The 17698-nt window shown below is 39.8% G+C and overlaps 1 protein-coding gene across 1 annotated transcript in view; it reads right to left on the reverse strand.

Moving 5' to 3' along the window:
- TRPM1 (transient receptor potential cation channel subfamily M member 1) overlaps positions 1-17698 on the reverse strand; it is a 70695-nt gene that overhangs the window by 7182 nt on the left and 45815 nt on the right. Inside the window, exons 10-24 of the mRNA XM_059482016.1 lie at positions 17350-17422; positions 16435-16535; positions 15412-15585; positions 14634-14768; positions 14301-14351; positions 12673-12813; positions 12035-12064; positions 10531-10820; positions 9784-10012; positions 8237-8359; positions 7767-7898; positions 5655-5783; positions 5088-5339; positions 4369-4543; positions 1205-1225 (exon numbers count right to left, since the gene is read on the reverse strand). Coding sequence (XP_059337999.1) covers positions 1205-1225; positions 4369-4543; positions 5088-5339; positions 5655-5783; positions 7767-7898; positions 8237-8359; positions 9784-10012; positions 10531-10820; positions 12035-12064; positions 12673-12813; positions 14301-14351; positions 14634-14768; positions 15412-15585; positions 16435-16535; positions 17350-17422 — 2056 coding nt within the window. The remainder of the gene's footprint in view (positions 1-1204; positions 1226-4368; positions 4544-5087; positions 5340-5654; positions 5784-7766; positions 7899-8236; positions 8360-9783; positions 10013-10530; positions 10821-12034; positions 12065-12672; positions 12814-14300; positions 14352-14633; positions 14769-15411; positions 15586-16434; positions 16536-17349; positions 17423-17698) is intronic.

Below are 17698 nucleotides of genomic sequence, written 5' to 3' on the forward strand. Positions count from 1 at the left end.
GGGCTCAGAGTACTGGAGAGCCCTTTAATGTCCCTGACCAGCTTCACTGGGGTTTGCACCTGTGCCCCCTCTGCACACCTGTCCCTGCCTGAGCTGTGTCTCACCTCTGCCTCCAGGATGGACCTTGGACCAGGGTTAGTCCCCTGGATGGACCCTTCTGTCTCTGGCTCTGTCTCCTTTTGCCTCTTACTGGATTCCCTAGAAGGATCCCAGACTATTACTTGACCTGTCTGGGACTGTTAATGTTAGAAGCAAGTTAATGCTACCAAAAAGATCCAATTCTAAAATGAAAATTATATAGTAACAACAAGACTACTGAGAATGGTAGAAAAATTGAGAATATTGCTCAAACCAATAGAAAATAATTGCCTGAAGTAATTCTAAGTTTACATAGGTTGTCTTGGGTAAGACCTGACCTGGAGTAGGGTAAATGCAGCAATTATGTTCTGTTGGTAAGTGCAGTGCCAACACATCTGATTTCAAATACAAGGCTAACTTTTGGAACTATTTACTAGCAGGTAAAGTTTTTGTCAGCCACAGGTTCCTTAGCTGTAATCTAAGCAAATGCAAAGTCTGACAGAGTTCAGAACAGATTTAGTTTATGTAAATAGAAAACCCAGTATTTTTTAAAAATTTGCAAAAAACCACAATGCTTCAGCCTCACTTGAAAAATACTTCAAAATATTTGAACACAAACTAAGCTTATTTTCTGAGGTCTCAAAGAGCTGTTTGGACTGTAATGAACAGCATTCATTTTACTTGCTTTTCAAACATCAGACCTAAATTTTTTCCTGGTTTTCCTAAGAGAAGTATAGCAGGAAAGTTAAGTGAGTCCTTATTTTATTCTAATGGACCAATGAAAATACTGCCAAAACCACAGTAATATTCTATCTAGGTAATCAAAGGAAATTAGTTGTACAATGCCACTTATGCATCATAATTAAAAAACCCAATTATTTTACTGTTCGTGTACTAGAAACAAGTCTTAGCAACAACTTCAACTCAGTTAAAACTTCTGATCTGCATTTTGCATTAAAATATTTTTCCTCTGCTTATTTTCTAATGAAACTATTACAGTAGAAAAACAACATTCACACCTGAATATTGCATAAGTGCTGCAATTAAAATATGACTGACTAGTCAAGAAAAACATTAATGAACATATTGAGCTAAATGAGATCATCAGCTCTCCCCAGAGACTTACGATTGATTTCCATGGCATAGACTGAACACCAGGCCAAAGGAACGGAATAGAAAGGAGGCAGGGAGAGAAAAAAGAAAACAATACAATAATAAACAGAGCCCAAAAAAAGATGACTGGAAATACAGTTCTGCTGCCAAGAAAGGATAAGCAACTCAAATGTCAGAACAGTAGAGACATATGTTGAGAAAAAACGTCTTTGTTAAAAATGCATTGCATTCTGCAATTTCCTTTTCATGCTGTTTTCCCCAAATGTTACATATGGCAGCAAATTAATGATAATAATATATCACAAAATGCTTCTGGCAGATGATCATTTAAATATACATGATATTTCTGGCAAGTAAACAAAACTGGCCGTCAACACCAAGCAAGTCAAAGTTATCACACAAAAATCATTCTTTCAGCTATTATGGAAACATTTTCTCTCTCTTTTTTTTTTTTTTTTAAACCACCCTGGCTTTGAATCTGTCAGCTGTTTCTTTTGAATAGCTACATTTCCACTAACAGGCATGCTATTTGACACTGTAAAAACATCAGTATCATTAATGCCCATTTGGACTCCCAGTCTGGACACTTGCCTGCCAATACTGAAATGCTGGTAAGAAAAGTCATACTATTGATAATACTCAACCAGGTTTCTTTATTGTTTAAGAATATGATGCTGTTGAGTACAAGATGCTGATAACTTTTTGCTTGTGCTCATCTTCTAAAGAGAGTGAATCACACAAGAGCTTCCTGGGGTGCATTAGGGAAAGCGTTACCAGCAAATTAAGGGAGATAATTATTTGCCTCTACTCAGCTCTGGTGAAACCACATTTGGACTTGTGTGCCTGGTTCTCAGCTCCTCCACAGAAATCAGGCATAGACATACCAGAATAGTCCAGTCATGGCCACAGAGGAGGAGATCCAATCTCCATTGCTAAGGAGATTGGGCTACCTGACAAATGAGGCAAGACTGAGAAAGCTGGGATAATTTAGTCTAGAGAAGGCCAAGGAGATCTTACCAATGTTGTAAATACCTGATGATGTATGGGAGAAAAGAGCACAGGGCCAGACTCTTCTCAGTGAAAGGAGAAGCAGCAGTGGGCAAAGGTGGAAAGTTGGACAATTCAACTTAAACCAGGTTGTCCAAAGAGGCTGCACACTCTTCATCCTTCAAGATACTGTAAACATCACTGGACAGTCCCTAAGCAATCTGAGATAAATCTAATTTACCCTGTTTTGAGCAGGAAAGTTCAACTGGATGATCTCCAAAGGTACCTTCCAAGCCCAGCAAATTCTGTGACTTGTGATCTCCAGATGAATCTATAGGATTCTTCCTATCCTCAGAGAAGCTACTGACAAAATCCAACCACCTTCTTTCAGAGGGAAGATTTGATTAAATACTTTTTCCATAATTTTTTAACACCTCTGGACCTTGCCAAAACCAGCCATTAACTCTTGAGTCAGAGTCATATTAGACTGCCCATAGCCATGACTCCCCAGTGACTTCTGAGGCAGCTTTTGCGGTGTGTTTACAGAGAACCACAGACAGATTAGAGTGAAAATTTCTTATTGAAAGCAACAAGATCTTCAGGAGCCAGTCCATAGACTTCTACGCAGGAGAAAGATACAGAACAATTGTAAGGCAGTGTAGAAGAATGCCTTGCATAGCCAGAATTACTTTAAAATTAAAACAACATAAAGCCACACATTTCCAAGCTAGTTTATGCCCTGCAAAGCTTCTGACCTGGGAAGGACCAAGTAGCTGAACTTGTACAACCCAAAAGTCCAAACCTTTTGACCCCCAAATCTTTTGCACTGCTGAAGATTTCCAATCCAAAGCATGCTGAGTATGGGACTGAGAAATGACTGGAAGCATGAGAGAAGCCTGGGACATCTCTTACACTAAAGAGATGGCTGGTAAGGTGTGAGTTTTGATTTATAAAGAAATCAAACTGTCTACACTGGCAAACATTCTTTGTTCAAACTGAACATGAGATAAGGGATAGCCCATTACAGTCACTTCCTCTCCATGGGGGAATTGTCCCACTTGTGAACCAGGATAAGCTCAGGATCTCTCATGTGCACCAAAACTGCACTATCAGACAGCAGATGACAGGCTTGGCCTTTCACTTGGCAAGAGTAACTTACTGTACCCTGAGTTACATTATTGAAACAAACATTCATCAGGAAAGCAAAGTTGAGCTGATTGTACACTGTTCAGAAACAGACTAATGACACTTCATTCCTTTCTAAACAGTTAAAGTACACTTTAATGACATTTAGAAGAAAAGCTTCTCATGATGATGAACCTTAATGGTTTTTGAACTCAGACCTTCAGGTTCTTCATCCTTTTACTTCCCTACCTGTCAGTATATGCAGGTGACTGAGGTAACAAATACACAAAGCTGAAACAGCAGCTTGTATTATTTCAGATAAAGTACAAACTACATGATACACACTAGAGGAGACCAGCTGCACATTGGACTGTCATACAAATTTCAAATATTAGCACAAAATTAGCAGTAACAGGACAGCTTACATCTCCTTTAAAATGCTGACAGGCATTTTTTTTAAGTGTGCAGGATTCCTGTAAGAAAGGCTATTTCCACATCCAAAGCTAATCAAGTGGAGATTGCTTTTTTTGTTTTGTTTTCCCACAGGTGTAGAAAAGAACAACATGAGTGATTAATGAAATGGAAACGTTTCTGAAAGCAGACAGATGTATGACTGGGAGTAAAAATGTATGAGCTCATTGCTTGTGAGTTGGAGACGAAAGAATATGTGTATTTTAACCTCCCTGCACAAGGGATTTATTTCTTTTTTCTTCTGTTGGAACTGACTCTTAGTAAACCTCTGAATGAAAAGAACATTTCAGAATGATCTCTGTTGATCCCTGCAAGTAAACAGAACACTTCACACTGCCACAATCTTGGACAAGAGAATATTCCAGACTACATCACTTCCTGTGTTAACTCAATTTGAATATAAACCAAGACAGCAGACACACGAATGGGGAAGAGAAAATTGCTCAGCCTCGGGTCTGCCACAAGAAAACAACAACAATATCATCATAAAGCAAGAAAAACCACTACTTCCAAATTAAAAGCAGTCTTTAATTTGGATCTGATCATCTGCCTGAGAAACAGGAAACAGACTCTTACTATGAATTCTACTCTTACGGTCTATCTGGTCAGCGAACACCTCTCCGTAGATCATCCAGTAGGGCATGTAGAAGATGTTGCGCGCCAGCCGCCAGGAGGGCTCCTCGTCCGGGTGCAGGATGGCCTGCCGGGCCACTCCAAAGCTCATCAGCACCACCAGCATGATCACCACAAAGTACAGCATGTCAATCATCTGCAGAGAGAGAGCAGGGACCACAGAGAGGGTCTCAGACCACACAGCGGCAGCAGCACGTCTGTCTGCCAGCACACATTGCAGCAAACAAAAATAGCAAGAGAGTCTGTTTGACATCGTGCTTTAAGTACTACTCAGGTATTAAGCATACATACAAATGCAGAGAAAGCTGTTACTAAAAGGAATTCCAGATTATACTTCAAAATACTTAAAATGCTGGAACCTTTGCTATCCCCATTCCTTTGCATCAAATGGAGTATGCTGTGCTTTCAGCACAGATCTCCTCTGTGGCTGCAAAGAGATGTTATAATCATTGCTGTACCATCTCCTTGCACAGCTGATGGGTTTCTGGATAATCCAGGTGTACCTGCAATCTGCTATTTCATGAGTGTAACATCTTCTGTGTGTGCATGAAATTCACAAGGCAACTTTTCACAGGCTGTATTCAGTCCTACTTGACAGAAAACCTCTTCTTAAAGCAGAATGGAATTTAGTTTCACATGAAGTTCTTAAAGACATAATTTATAGCAATTTAGGCACTAACCATCTTTCCAATCATCATGACGTAAGGTCCCAGATATTTGTTCACACCAAAGATATCCAGTACTCTGATGTACCAGAAAATGATATCTACACAGTAAATCACTCTTCCATAACCCATGTAAGGCTGGTTCTGCAGGCGAAGAATTGCTCCTATGATAAATACTGAAATAGCCACCAGGTCAGTAATATTCCAGTATTCCTGGAGCCAAACTTTGATTTTTTGGCTCAGCTTGCCAGGCTCTGACATTAAAATCTGAAATAAAAAACAAACAAACATATGAATTTACAACAAAAAACCAGTTAGAAAAAACTCCAAGTTACATTTTTGAAGTAATGATCATGAAAAAAGGCAAATCTTGTCATATTCAACAGGTGTCTGAATATCAGACACCCTCCACTGTCAGCAAAATTTGTTTCAAGCAAGAATATTTTTAGTTATTAGCATATTTAGAATATGACACTCTTCTCTCTCCTGTGTGACCTCTCAACCCTGTACACAAGTCCAGGCCATTATAAAGAGCAAGCTTCATTCTAAGGATTATGAGCTGTTGGTATGGGCAGGCTTTACCTCTCTGACTTTCTCCAAAGCCAGTGTCACAATGTAGGAGATGACAATCCATTCCTGCACTGATGGCCACCGTTCCATCCGCACCAAGATGATGTAATTAAATAACATCAAGTAACCAAGGTATGATATCTGCCAAAAAAGAGGAAAATCCTTCATGGACTCTAGATGATGTATCCTAGGATCCTTCCAAACTGGGCAGTATTCAATTACTAGAGATGACTTGCGCACACAAAAAAACCCAACTCTCCACTAATTTCCATTACACAGTCCTGGATTATTAGTGTAAGACAAAAGAGCTAACACTCAGTTTTCTATAACCACTTGTGTAAATGTCAAACTGCTGGTGCTTGTGTCTCCAAGCTGCACAGCAGCCTTTGGTGATCAGCCAAAGTAAAAATTCTGAGACCTTAGAAAACCAGAGTTGAGAAATCAAAAAAGATTCAATGACTTAAAAGGGAAAAAACAAACCTGGACGCAAAACAGTAACAAACCAAAGGATATTTCAGGGAGAAAATGGAGTTTTCTAAAGAATGGAATTTTCAGTGCGAAATGTTTACCCACCATCTCAAGGCAGAACACGGAGTAATGCTGTGAGCAGCACCTGCCTGGAGGGGTAGGGAAAATAAAGAGCCATCCAGCCCACTTGCTTCTCCACTCTGTAATGATGTGGTTGAGCCCATCTGGGAAGAATACACTCTTCAGCTGAAGCCAGAGGCATACAAACTTCATTCCTCAGTCCCTCTTCCTACACTTGTCACTTAAATCCATCTACATGGACAGTAGGTTTTTGCAGGTGGTTTGGTTACTTTAAGCAGCTCCCAGACTCAGGAGCAAGTTTCTTGCTAAAGCCTAATTCAGTAAGAGCAGAGAAGGCTGCATCACCAGACAAGAAACACCAGACAGAAGGCAGGCAAATCCTCTTAGCCGAGGGGCCTGATAATGCAGGAAAGCAAAGCCCCCTTTACTCAGTTCCCTAATAACTGTGCTAATTAGGACATTCATATGAACTTGTGTGTTGAGGCCAAGTGTGAAATATTCAGCTGCTGAAGACCCTTACTTGCACAAGAAAAAATATTTCCTTCTCTGCAGGAAGCAGGCCTGCTGCAAAGCCCTCCACATTGGCACAGCCAGGGGCCTCCAGCACCTAAAGGAGTCCCAGAGGCTGGGGAGCATATGATCCAGACAGCAGAATTATCTCAATTGCTGAAAGAAGAAAAACAGCAATTCTGAAGCACTCTAAACCAGGCCCTTTATGCCTGGGGCTTTTTTAGCCCACTAAAATGTAATTTCTTTGCACTGTAAAACCATGCTGAACACTTTTCTTTGAAATTAAACAGGAATTTCACTTTTAAATTATTAACTCAGGCAGCAGAAAGGGATTAATGTAGTGTTTTGTGATTAAAATGTGCTAAAACTGAAAACTTGCATATTAATATGACCTATCAGGTATCAGGCATCCTAATCTTGAACATACAAGAAACCAGTATCCCTTTTACAGGGCACACACAAAATTTGTGAATGTAGCATGAATAGATGTTCTGTTTAATTATAACAGTTTAACACCTGATAATTCTTGATGCAATAAAATTAGATGCTTGTCAAAAATAAGTATTTTAGTTTAGATTGGTTTTAATTGTTTTAATAAAAGAACTTATGAAGTCTTAGCAGACTGGGATCTGTGCTCACATCTAGGCTGCACCCATCTGAGCAACAGGGCAAATGGCAATGATACCCTGGGGTTACTTCTTGGGTCCTAAAGGACATTTCAATGCAGAACAGAGCCAGGTCCTTTACAAAGCAAGAGAATCCAGCCTAGTTTGGATTGAGTGCCTGGATTGTGGAGCTTGCACTTAATTTGGTGTATTCCCCACAGAGCCTCCTTCACAGCATGTGGGAGCTTTAGAGACTGACAATGTAAGCTTCAGTTATTATCCATTCTGTTTCACTGTCTGTGCATTTTCCTCTGAATAAAGGGAGTGCTTTACTCATTAGATTCCACAAAAGTCAGTAAAACATTTATTTACTACATGTTTATTATTTTTACATTGGAATCCTGTCAGTTTCACAGGTGCGAGAAAAATGATCACTGTCAATTTAATCATCATGACTTACTGTGTAGAACCAAAATTTGACAATAGGTGCATTATAGAATTCATAGATCTTTGTTCCAATTGGAAGGCTCGGTTGTTTTTTCTTTCCATTCTCTTCATCCCCTTTTCGGGAGCCTGTATCTGCATTTGCATCCTGGAAGACCAAAGTTGTCAGATTTCATCAATACACAGCAGCAAAAATAGTAGTTTTCCTCAACCACAGCCCCAGCCCTGTTAACTATGCAGGGAATTCCCCTGAGCAACAGACGTCTTTTTAAAAATATATCAACAGAATTCTGCAAATCTGGAACTACACAAACACTTCCCATGCCCTGAGAATCCAGTCTATACTCTCCTATGATTGAGAGACTGATTTTATCCCTTAGAGGCAGTTGAGATTTTTAACCTGAGTGAGCTACAGCATAATCAGAAAGGTCAGAAAAATGAGCAGTCCTGAGATATTAGAACTTTCTAATAATCTCAATTACTGACCGCATTTTCCTCTTCTTTTTCTTTGCCTTCCTCATTTTCCTTTGATGTCTGGTAGGAGTAGTCATCATAACTGCGATACTCCAGGAAAAGGATGGTGGGAGGGAAGAGAATTCCCATTATAACCTGTGAACAAGAAAGAATTCAACTCAATATTTGTTTATATTATGGCTTTTGTAACAAGGTAGGTCCCAACCCAAAATATTTTTTTATAGTATTTAAGATATTCTGCCATCCTCAAGCCTATAGAAATGAGGAAGTATTTAAGAAGCATTGGCAATAATGTATTTCATGAAATATGGCACCCTGGAAAGCCTCCCATCTCCACAAATACCCTGCAATTAAGAAATTCTGCTCCAAAATTAGTGTGCAGAGAAATGCCATGGAATGACACAGTGGTCAAAAGAGGCCTTCAGGTTTGTTGTTGGAGTTTACAGTTACTTCAGACACCTACTGTCATTAGTTTTAATAGTTTAAAAAGCTATGAAAGGTAAAAGAATCTTTGCAGATAGTCCTGGGAAAATTCTCTTACTATATGAGATTGCTTAGATACAGTAACCCAAGCCAAAGTGTAGAAAAGGAGCAGAGAAAAGAAGGCAGGTAATGAAACTAGAACAAACATCAGGAGGTTGATTAATTCTTTGGAAAAAAGAAAGGAAAGCAATAAACAGATTTGGGAAGAACATGATGCAATCTGAAAGGCAGATTCAGTTCCCTAAGATTTCAACCATGTTTAAGAGGGAGATACGGGAAAGTGGAAACAAACTGAGAGTGGCAGAGAGTGCAATGTGTATGTCAGCAAACTTGGGAAGCTGACCTGGGAAAACACATGCAGCACTTTGTCAATGGGGATTTAAGGAAATAAGGAGGTGAGCAGGATGGGCCTCCATATGCGTGACAGCAACCGCATAACTCAACAAAGAAAGGATTCTATTCACATGAAAACACACACAAGCAAACACTGCTCTGCTTCCTTGGTGTTGACTCACTCGTGTTCCTTTTCTTAGAGCCCCCTCACATTACTTGCTTTTTTTGTAAATCAAACAAATTAGGAAATATTAAAATCAGTAAGAGAGACTGCATCATCAAATCACAGAAGCAGGAAATAAAAATCACATGGTTTCACACAATGCAATTGCACAGATTTCACTCTTTTCAACACTGAGTCTCAACTGGTAAGGTATTAAGCAATTTAAGAAGCATGTGTCCACATATGGTTTATTTTATCTCTATTCCCATTGCATGGACCCCTAATGGAAATATTTTTGCTTGTCTACAACTGATTTTTAATAGGAGCATGTTCTTGATTAACAAATCTCATGCTTTATTGAAAGACACAATTTGTTTCTCAGATTCCAATCATGCTAAGTGTTTTATGGAGTTATATTTTCCTTTGTCATCGTGTAATATTCCTTAGATATCCTGAAATTGGAAATTGAAGAAATTAGCTTCAAAACAGAGATGTATCTCTAAGTAAGTGACTTTTGCTATGTGTAACAAAGTGCTGCCTCCAACAAGCTCTCTTTGGGAATGCTGCAGAGCAGGAATACCTTCAGGCCAGGGTTTTTCCGCATGCGCAGCCGCCCCATCCACATGTCTGTCAGGAGCATCTGGCTGCAGGTGTGAGCAATGAAGTCCCTGTGTTTAGCTGCCACAGCCAGCTTCAGGCAGGTAGAATTACTCCAGTTTTTCAGTTCATATGTCAGCAGTTTCATGGCAATCTGCTCATCGTGTTTATAGGACTGATCCAAGAGTTCAACAGCCAGCTGGCCAAAATCTCTGGAAAAAGATAAGATCAGTGAAGTTTGACTTAGAAATCAGTCTGTTTTGGGGTTTTAGCTCTGTTCACAAGGCATTGTGCTTATCCACACACAATTATAGTGACAAGAACAACTAATCTCTTAATTTGGGACAGTCTACAAAAGTTCCAAACACACTGTTAATGAACAGAGGGAATTCACTTAGACCAATAACATCTTGAAGGCAGTTTAGATATATCATCAGATACTCCTTAATTTCTGGGAGTAAGTTCTAAAAATAACTTTGTGAAATAAAACTAGCTAGTTTTACAGACAGAAGCTCAAGAAAGAATGTATTCTGTCAGAAAAAATGCAAGTCTCCTTGCTAGTGTTGCCTTGAGATCCAGGGACCACATTTTGCCTTGTCTGTAGTTGATAAATTGGCTCCAAATGGCATTCTGTGAAACTACATTTAGAAATTATTGTACTGAACTAAAAGTAAAGTTTCTCAGCAAGCTTGTACCAAGTAGATACGAAATCTGCTCTGCATCTACTAACTTTGAGTTGTTGTCCAGATCCTGAGAGATGTCATCCACCAGCTCACTCTCTGAGGACTCGTGGGCCATGGACTTGTAGAGTTTACAAGCCACAAGAGCCTTGGCCATGGACTCCTCCCCTCGTTGCCAAAGGAACAGGGCCATCTTCTGCCGCTTCATGAGCACAGCCCACACCATCAGCTCATGGAAGGGGTACTGAAAGCGGCTGACTTCTGGGTCATCCACATCAATATCAATCTCTTCCTCCTTTTTCTTCTTTTTCTTCTTCCCTTTGGTGGGAGGCTCATCATCCTGGGAAGAAAAGTTGTTCCTGTCAACTTTTAACAGCTCACCTGACAACAGCACCATGCATGGAACAAGTACATTAATACTCAAAATTCTAACTTGGTTTTGCTGTTTGCTACCATGAATGCAATAGGGCAGAGCATGCACTGGGCAAGCACACAGAGACTTAGATTTTGTGCAGGGTGCTGTTTCTTGTACACATAATTACAATCACCCATCCTGGAAAAGTGCAGTAGAACCCCCAGTAGTGCAGGCATCCCTTCACACTGCATTGTACACAGATCCCAACTTCATGTGGAATTGCACAGGCTGGCCTGCAACAAATCAATAATTACTGAATTCCTCTGCAGTATCAGTGGGACTCTAGCAAAGCTGAATTCCCTACTGAGGGGCTCCACTGCCATTTCTGATTCCACATGTCTGTGTCTGTCCCTGCACATCTTCCAGGTACCAGAGCACTTTTCTGACTGACGTGCAGGCCATGGCAACATGCAAAAGGCAAAGACAGGCACACAGCACCCTTAAGAACAGCAAGATACCAGAGGGAGTCTTCACCTTGGAATAAGCAATCTCCTCCTATGTATGCAGTGCACCTGGAAGGTATTAAATATCCCATTTCTTAAAGGGATAGGGAGGAGAGGCCATTACTACAGGAACCAACATGGAAGTAACTGAAGGGAAGTAGTGACAATGAAGCAGGATCCTGAAGGGAGAAAAGCCATGATTGGGAAAATTAGGGTTTAAAAAAATGTAGGAAGAACATTGCATATATAAGGCAGAGCTCATCATCACTGTAGAACTTGAGTCCAATTCTCAGAAATGGATTGCATGTAAAAGAAATTGCTATTCTACAAAATCAGTTCTTGTTCAAGCAAGCTCAGCATTATGCACTGTTTTCAACAAAATGTGAATTTAAATCCAAATTCGGAACTCAACCTCCCACACCATTTCCAAAGATGACTCTTCAGCTCAGCAACTGAGCATGTACTTCTCCTTGAGCAGTTTTAACAACTGCAAGTAGAGATCTCTGTTTTCTGTGGAAAATTCAGGGGCCATCAATTACACAAAGTATTTACCACCTCTGAAGCACAGGACATAAAATCTCAAATGGAGGACAAAAAAATAGGTCCTCTACACCCTAGGAAAATCAAATAAAAACAAAAGGGTATTGTACCAGGAAAGTTTTGTTAAAACCAGTTTTTTAAATGAATCCAACTTACCTCCATTCCCAGTAGTTTAAGAGCTTTTGGCTGAATATTAAAAAATAGAAAAGAAAATCAGTTAGATGGGAGGAAAATTTGAAAGACCAAACAACACCAAGCAAACCCATTTTCATTTACAAATGTACAGCATTTATTATGAAACTTACTGTTATAAATAATTGTACCAATAATGCTGCAATTAGTTACTCTTCATTTAAATTGTATTTGCTGGAATACAATGGGTTAGTAAATATCTATCCTGCACTCAAAGAAAAGATTTTAATTCAGACTGAAGAGTGAAATGAATAATTTTATAAATAATGCTTTGAGAATTAAAATAACCACATGGTCACAAAAGCAAAAAAAAACAAACCCCAAAAGTGCTTCTAAGCACACTACAGTTAGGAATACTTGGATTGTAAACTACTGGAATGGAGGAAATTTGCCTCCAGGTCAGTGCATTCACCACCTCTCATGTCCTCACATCCTTTAGCAGAGATATCTTTTCTTATATAACTTCACCCTTGAAGTTTCAACTTCTACCTTGCAGCACATCTTTAGAATTTAATATGCAGTGTTTCACAAAAACAAAGAAACAGTGTTACTTATTTTTTACCACTACTACAATGAGACATCTAGAATTAATTAAATCTTACCCTCTTTGGTCCAAATAAATTATTATAAAGAGTCCGAAAGCTTTTCCGAGTGTAGTTGCAGCGATAGGCTCCACCCATGAGATATTCCAGGACAAGGCCAATATCTATTAGGCTGATATGATAATCTGGTGGAAGATTTCCCTAACAAAAAAACCCTCAACTTAATAAGGATTTAGGATAAGAAAACATGACACAGATTAAATTGCCTGGCTAGACATATGTCACAATTAAATTGGAACATGGGTATTACCTACAGCCACTGGGTTCAGTCTTTGAGCATTTGTATGAAATTAACTGATCCACAAAGATGAAATTTTTTGGGGTCATAGCTTTTTGGTGTTGTTGTTGGCAGAATTCATATTTCTGAACAAATTTTCATTTGATTTACTCACATATGAGTGTCCATACAAGTTTACATTGTTTACAAGGGTTATATTTATGAACTTAAGAAACTCTATATTAATTATCATTAATCCAGTATAAAAGCATGACAATTTCATGGTGACTATCCCTGCTAACCATACTTCATATACTTTTTAATTGGAAACTTATATTTCATCATATTATCTACAGCTGAGACTACAATGCAGACCATGATTAATGTGCAGCCCAGAACCAAAGCAAAAGGCAAACTCTAATTTTGGCAGTTACAGCTAAAACTGGATAATTGTATTGACTCCACTGGAAAAAAAATGGTGCTTCATGGTCCAAGCTACATCCTACAGCAATGACTGGTTCTACATCACCACTGAGCAGCTGCTATGATGGAACAAGCACAGCCTAAGGAAGCACATCACCTCCAGGTTAACCCAACTGAATCCCCGGGACTGCCGCTGAGGGAGGGAGCGTGGAAATGCAATGGAAAAGAGGAGAGACAGACAGACAGACAGACAGCAGAATGCAGAGGAACATTAGTGACACTCACAGTGACAACACTGAATGAGAAAAGAGTTAAGCTATGAAGCAGATGAATATGAATTATACATTAACACAGTACTGCATAATCCCCACATCTGAATCTCCCTGGAATGACTGGGAGATTTCCTGCAGAAATTAACACAGACAATTTCATGTAGCTGAATTTTACTGAATGAAAGCTTCAAAGCCTCTAAGAGAGAAAATACAACAAATCTCACAATGACCCTCCCTACTCACATACAGTGAACAAATTTTCATGAAATGGAAACAAATGAGTAAAAAATTTAGGACAGAAGAGATTTTCTCCCAGGTGAAAAGTTGGACTAGTGGGGGAAAAGTAACTGGAAAATGCAAAGGAAACAGACATAATGCAAGAAATTCTACAGTCATGAGTGGGGCTTCCAGTTAACCTAGCAGGCCTTTGCTTCCACTGTAATGCTGCATTCTTGTAGAGAAGAAACAGAGACAACCTAAATCTCAAATGCCACATTACACTAGAGGAGCTTAATTCAGTTAGCTCCTTAGTTTTTAAATTGCTAGCATTGCCATACCCAACTCAGACTGACATCACTCTTTGCTACACAGGGAGAAATTTAACTTTTCTTAACAGCTGCCATCTAATTTCAAATGCCTGCTTGGCCCCATGCTATGCTTACTTTTACTGTTGATTCACATGGCTAATGCAATCACACAAACATAACACTGCTTACCTTTTTCACATCTCTGACTAGCAAATGCAGCGTATTTGGCGGACCCAGTCTCTGAAACAAAAATAATTCATGGTCCATTAGAGCTTCAGTTCCTCAGATTTTTTGCAAACACAAACACAATTAGTGATCTGGCACCTTAAGGAGAACTTCAGACAACAGCCATGTGCCATCACACCCCAGAGGGGAGAAAAGAAGGAACTGGGCTACAGTGACAAACACCCTTCTATCAAGAGCTGTGTAATATCCCTTTTGTATAAACCCTTCTGTGGTGATCCAAGTCACATACACAGTGGCAAAATACCAGAGGACTTTTTAGCATTTCTGCTCACTCACAGTGTTATAGAGCTCCTCCAGGCGAGGAATAGTCAGGAAGTGCTGCATGTTCACTCCATTCTCAATGAGCAGCTTCACAAAGTCCACTCGATCCAGGACCAGGGCATCCAGCATAGCCTGCTCCAGGGAGTTCACCTGAATGGCAGGGTGGAGAATGGGAGAGCACATGAGTACAAATGAGCTGGGTGGGCAGCAGCCACAGCCATTTTCACTACTTAGCATATGGACTGAGTTCCCACAAATGTTGGTTAGTCTGTAAGTAAAAAGGAATTGAGAAAGTAATATTTTAACCACATGAAGTGAGTAGAGATAGCAGAGACTTCCAAACCTTTAGCAATACAACTGTAGCTTTCAGTCTTTCAACATGTAGCTTTCAATAATTTCGTTTAGCATTTTTAACTAAATCAGGCATACCAAGCCTGGCACATTATGTGAAAAAGGGATTTACTTGCTCAGCATGATAGGAACAAGTTAAACCAACACATTCACAGAAGGAAGATGTTCCCTGGTGGTCTTATTTCCTTCTGACAAGGGCAGGGAAGAAGAGGCTGCAGCTCAGTACTGACTTGTACTGTTATGGCTGCATGTGGTGCACTTGGGATGAGAGAGGGATTCTTGGCTCTAACACCAAACAGCATTCCTGCAGAATCTACAGCTGATCTTGTGGGAATGTGCAAAAGAGCATTATGAATGAAAGTGTGTATCTTCCTTCTGTCTTTGTACCACAGAATAAAAAAAAAACCTTCAGCATTTTTTTATACTAATACTTTCATCTCACCCAGTTCAGGAGTTCAAGTTTTCTTGGGTCTGTTTCTTCTTCTGGTTCTTCTTTTGCTTTTCCTCCTTTTTTCTTTCCTTTTCCTTTCCCTCTGCCTGCTTTAGTCTGAGGTGCTGGAGATTTCTTTTCCTTCTCAGGAGCTGTACCATCAGGAGCTGTAAGGCTTCCTAAAGGCTGTGTTTGTAATGCATTAAAGTATGAGAAATCTAATTGATCTTAAAGTAACTATTTAACTGAGTACACTCCTACCAAGCTCACCCCCCAGTCACCACTTCTCACATTGAGTCAACTAAAAACGGTAATTTCTTTAAGGGCCTTTCTGCATAGTCACAGCTTTACCCTTTTTAAAAAGTTGTTAAGTCTAACTTTGCAACATTGAAAGTCAAGGCAGTGAAGGAGATTGACTGAGGAAGACTTCTCTTGAGAAATAAAGTCAGTGTGAGAGGACTGGGACACTTCAGGTCCTTTGCTCTCTCTGAAAGCAATAGTTGTGAAAATAAATACCAACAAGAGCTGGACAGAAAGAGCCTTACAAGAATGGTGCATGATGCCAAACCACATCCATACTGCAGAGCAGAGAGGAGAGAACGGAGAGCCACTCACTGGTTCACTTCTATTCTGCAGACAGTATTTCTGTCTATTCCTCTCAAGACACGTTTATTCTTCAGCTAAGGTTCTTCCCCTTTCCAACCTGTCTGCCCAGGGCAGAGGCACACATGCATCACACTTTGGAGGCTAAACTTGCTCCAGATAATGCTTAGGTTACATAAACTGCACAGAGAAGAAAACTGGATTGCTGCTCTCCTCATGACACTTTGGACTAATCCAGTATCAGATGTTTCACATAGGAAAGCAAAAAGCATCAACACAGTGAGACATGAAAATAGCTTAAATAAAGGATTTTAGTTACACAGGTGAGCTGCAGTGTTTCACCATTGCTGCCAGTGCAGCATCAAAACCCAAGGTGTAAATATTACACAACTTAATTTAAACTACTGACAAAGAAAGAAAACTTTGTCTTACTGGCCAGTGGTGCCCAAAGACAAAGATCTGGCTGCGTGCAATGTCTACACGATTCCAGGCCAAAGCCAGGCTCAGCTGGTCTGGAGCAGATGCATTGGTACCTGAAGAGAAACCACAGAGGTTTCATATTTCACACATGATGAAACAAGGCTGGACAACCTTCTGCAATAACTAGAAAACAGCAAGTCTGGCTCCATATCATACTACCATTAGAATAATTCTGACACAAAGCAGTAGATTCATCCAATCAAATTATAGCATCTTCCATTTAACCCTATAATCTTAATTTCCAAAGGATTAATGAGATTTTCTCCCCTTTTTTAAAGCTTCCACATTGACTTTTATTTTGATGCTAAAGACAAATATCTAACTCTTCTTAAAGACCCCTCAGCTCCTCTGGCTGATACTGTACATAAAAATGGCAATTTGGGGGCTCCAGAGATTCTATATAGAGCCTGTATCCACCCACTACTGTATACCCACAGACAGAAAACAGTTGTCTCAGCAAACAAAACAAACCCCAATTAAATATGGAACTGATCCTGTTGCTCTAAGGTTTAAATGGCACAATCTGAGATCTGGAGAAATTCAGACAGCCTTTCATCTTCCCACTTTTTCCCCCTAACTTTATTAATGCATGCTAGAACTGCGATAAAATGAGCTGCAGCATCAGCAGTAGTGTTGTTGCAGCACTCCCATCCATCCCACACTTTCAGGGGAGGAAAGCCACACAAAACTTTCAGTCTAGATTTTATGCTTCATGCTAATCTGAACATTAACCAAACACACCCGGGCACTTGTTACAACCCAAGTGAAGAAATCAAAGACTGAAACACGAGGACTGGAAGTCAGACAGTGCATAGGGATGTCGTCCTGGGATGCCTGTGCAGCCCTCTGAGTGCCTGGAACACCCACCTTTGAGGAGAGCAGTGAGGATGGACATCTCAATGTCGTGCTGCCCTTCTGAGCCCATGCGGAACACGGTGATCTAAAACCAAACACACCAAATTACAGCACAGGAAAGAGACACTGAACATGTGGATAGAAAATGGAGCAGCTTCATTATTCCTTTCAACTTAAGATTTTTCAAAAAGTACAGTTCAACTAAATTTTTCTTTGAAATTTCATTTTGATAGAAGAGTTTAATTAAATTCTCTCAGTCAGGTTATCCTAAAATATCGCTGCACTGGTGAACATGACAAACTTAATGAAAAATCTTCACCAAGTCCATGTATTCTAAAATGGGGTGACAAAACTGCCATGC

The sequence above is a fragment of the Ammospiza nelsoni genome, chromosome 14, assembly GCF_027579445.1.
Source record: "Ammospiza nelsoni isolate bAmmNel1 chromosome 14, bAmmNel1.pri, whole genome shotgun sequence".
NCBI lineage: Eukaryota > Metazoa > Chordata > Aves > Passeriformes > Passerellidae > Ammospiza > Ammospiza nelsoni.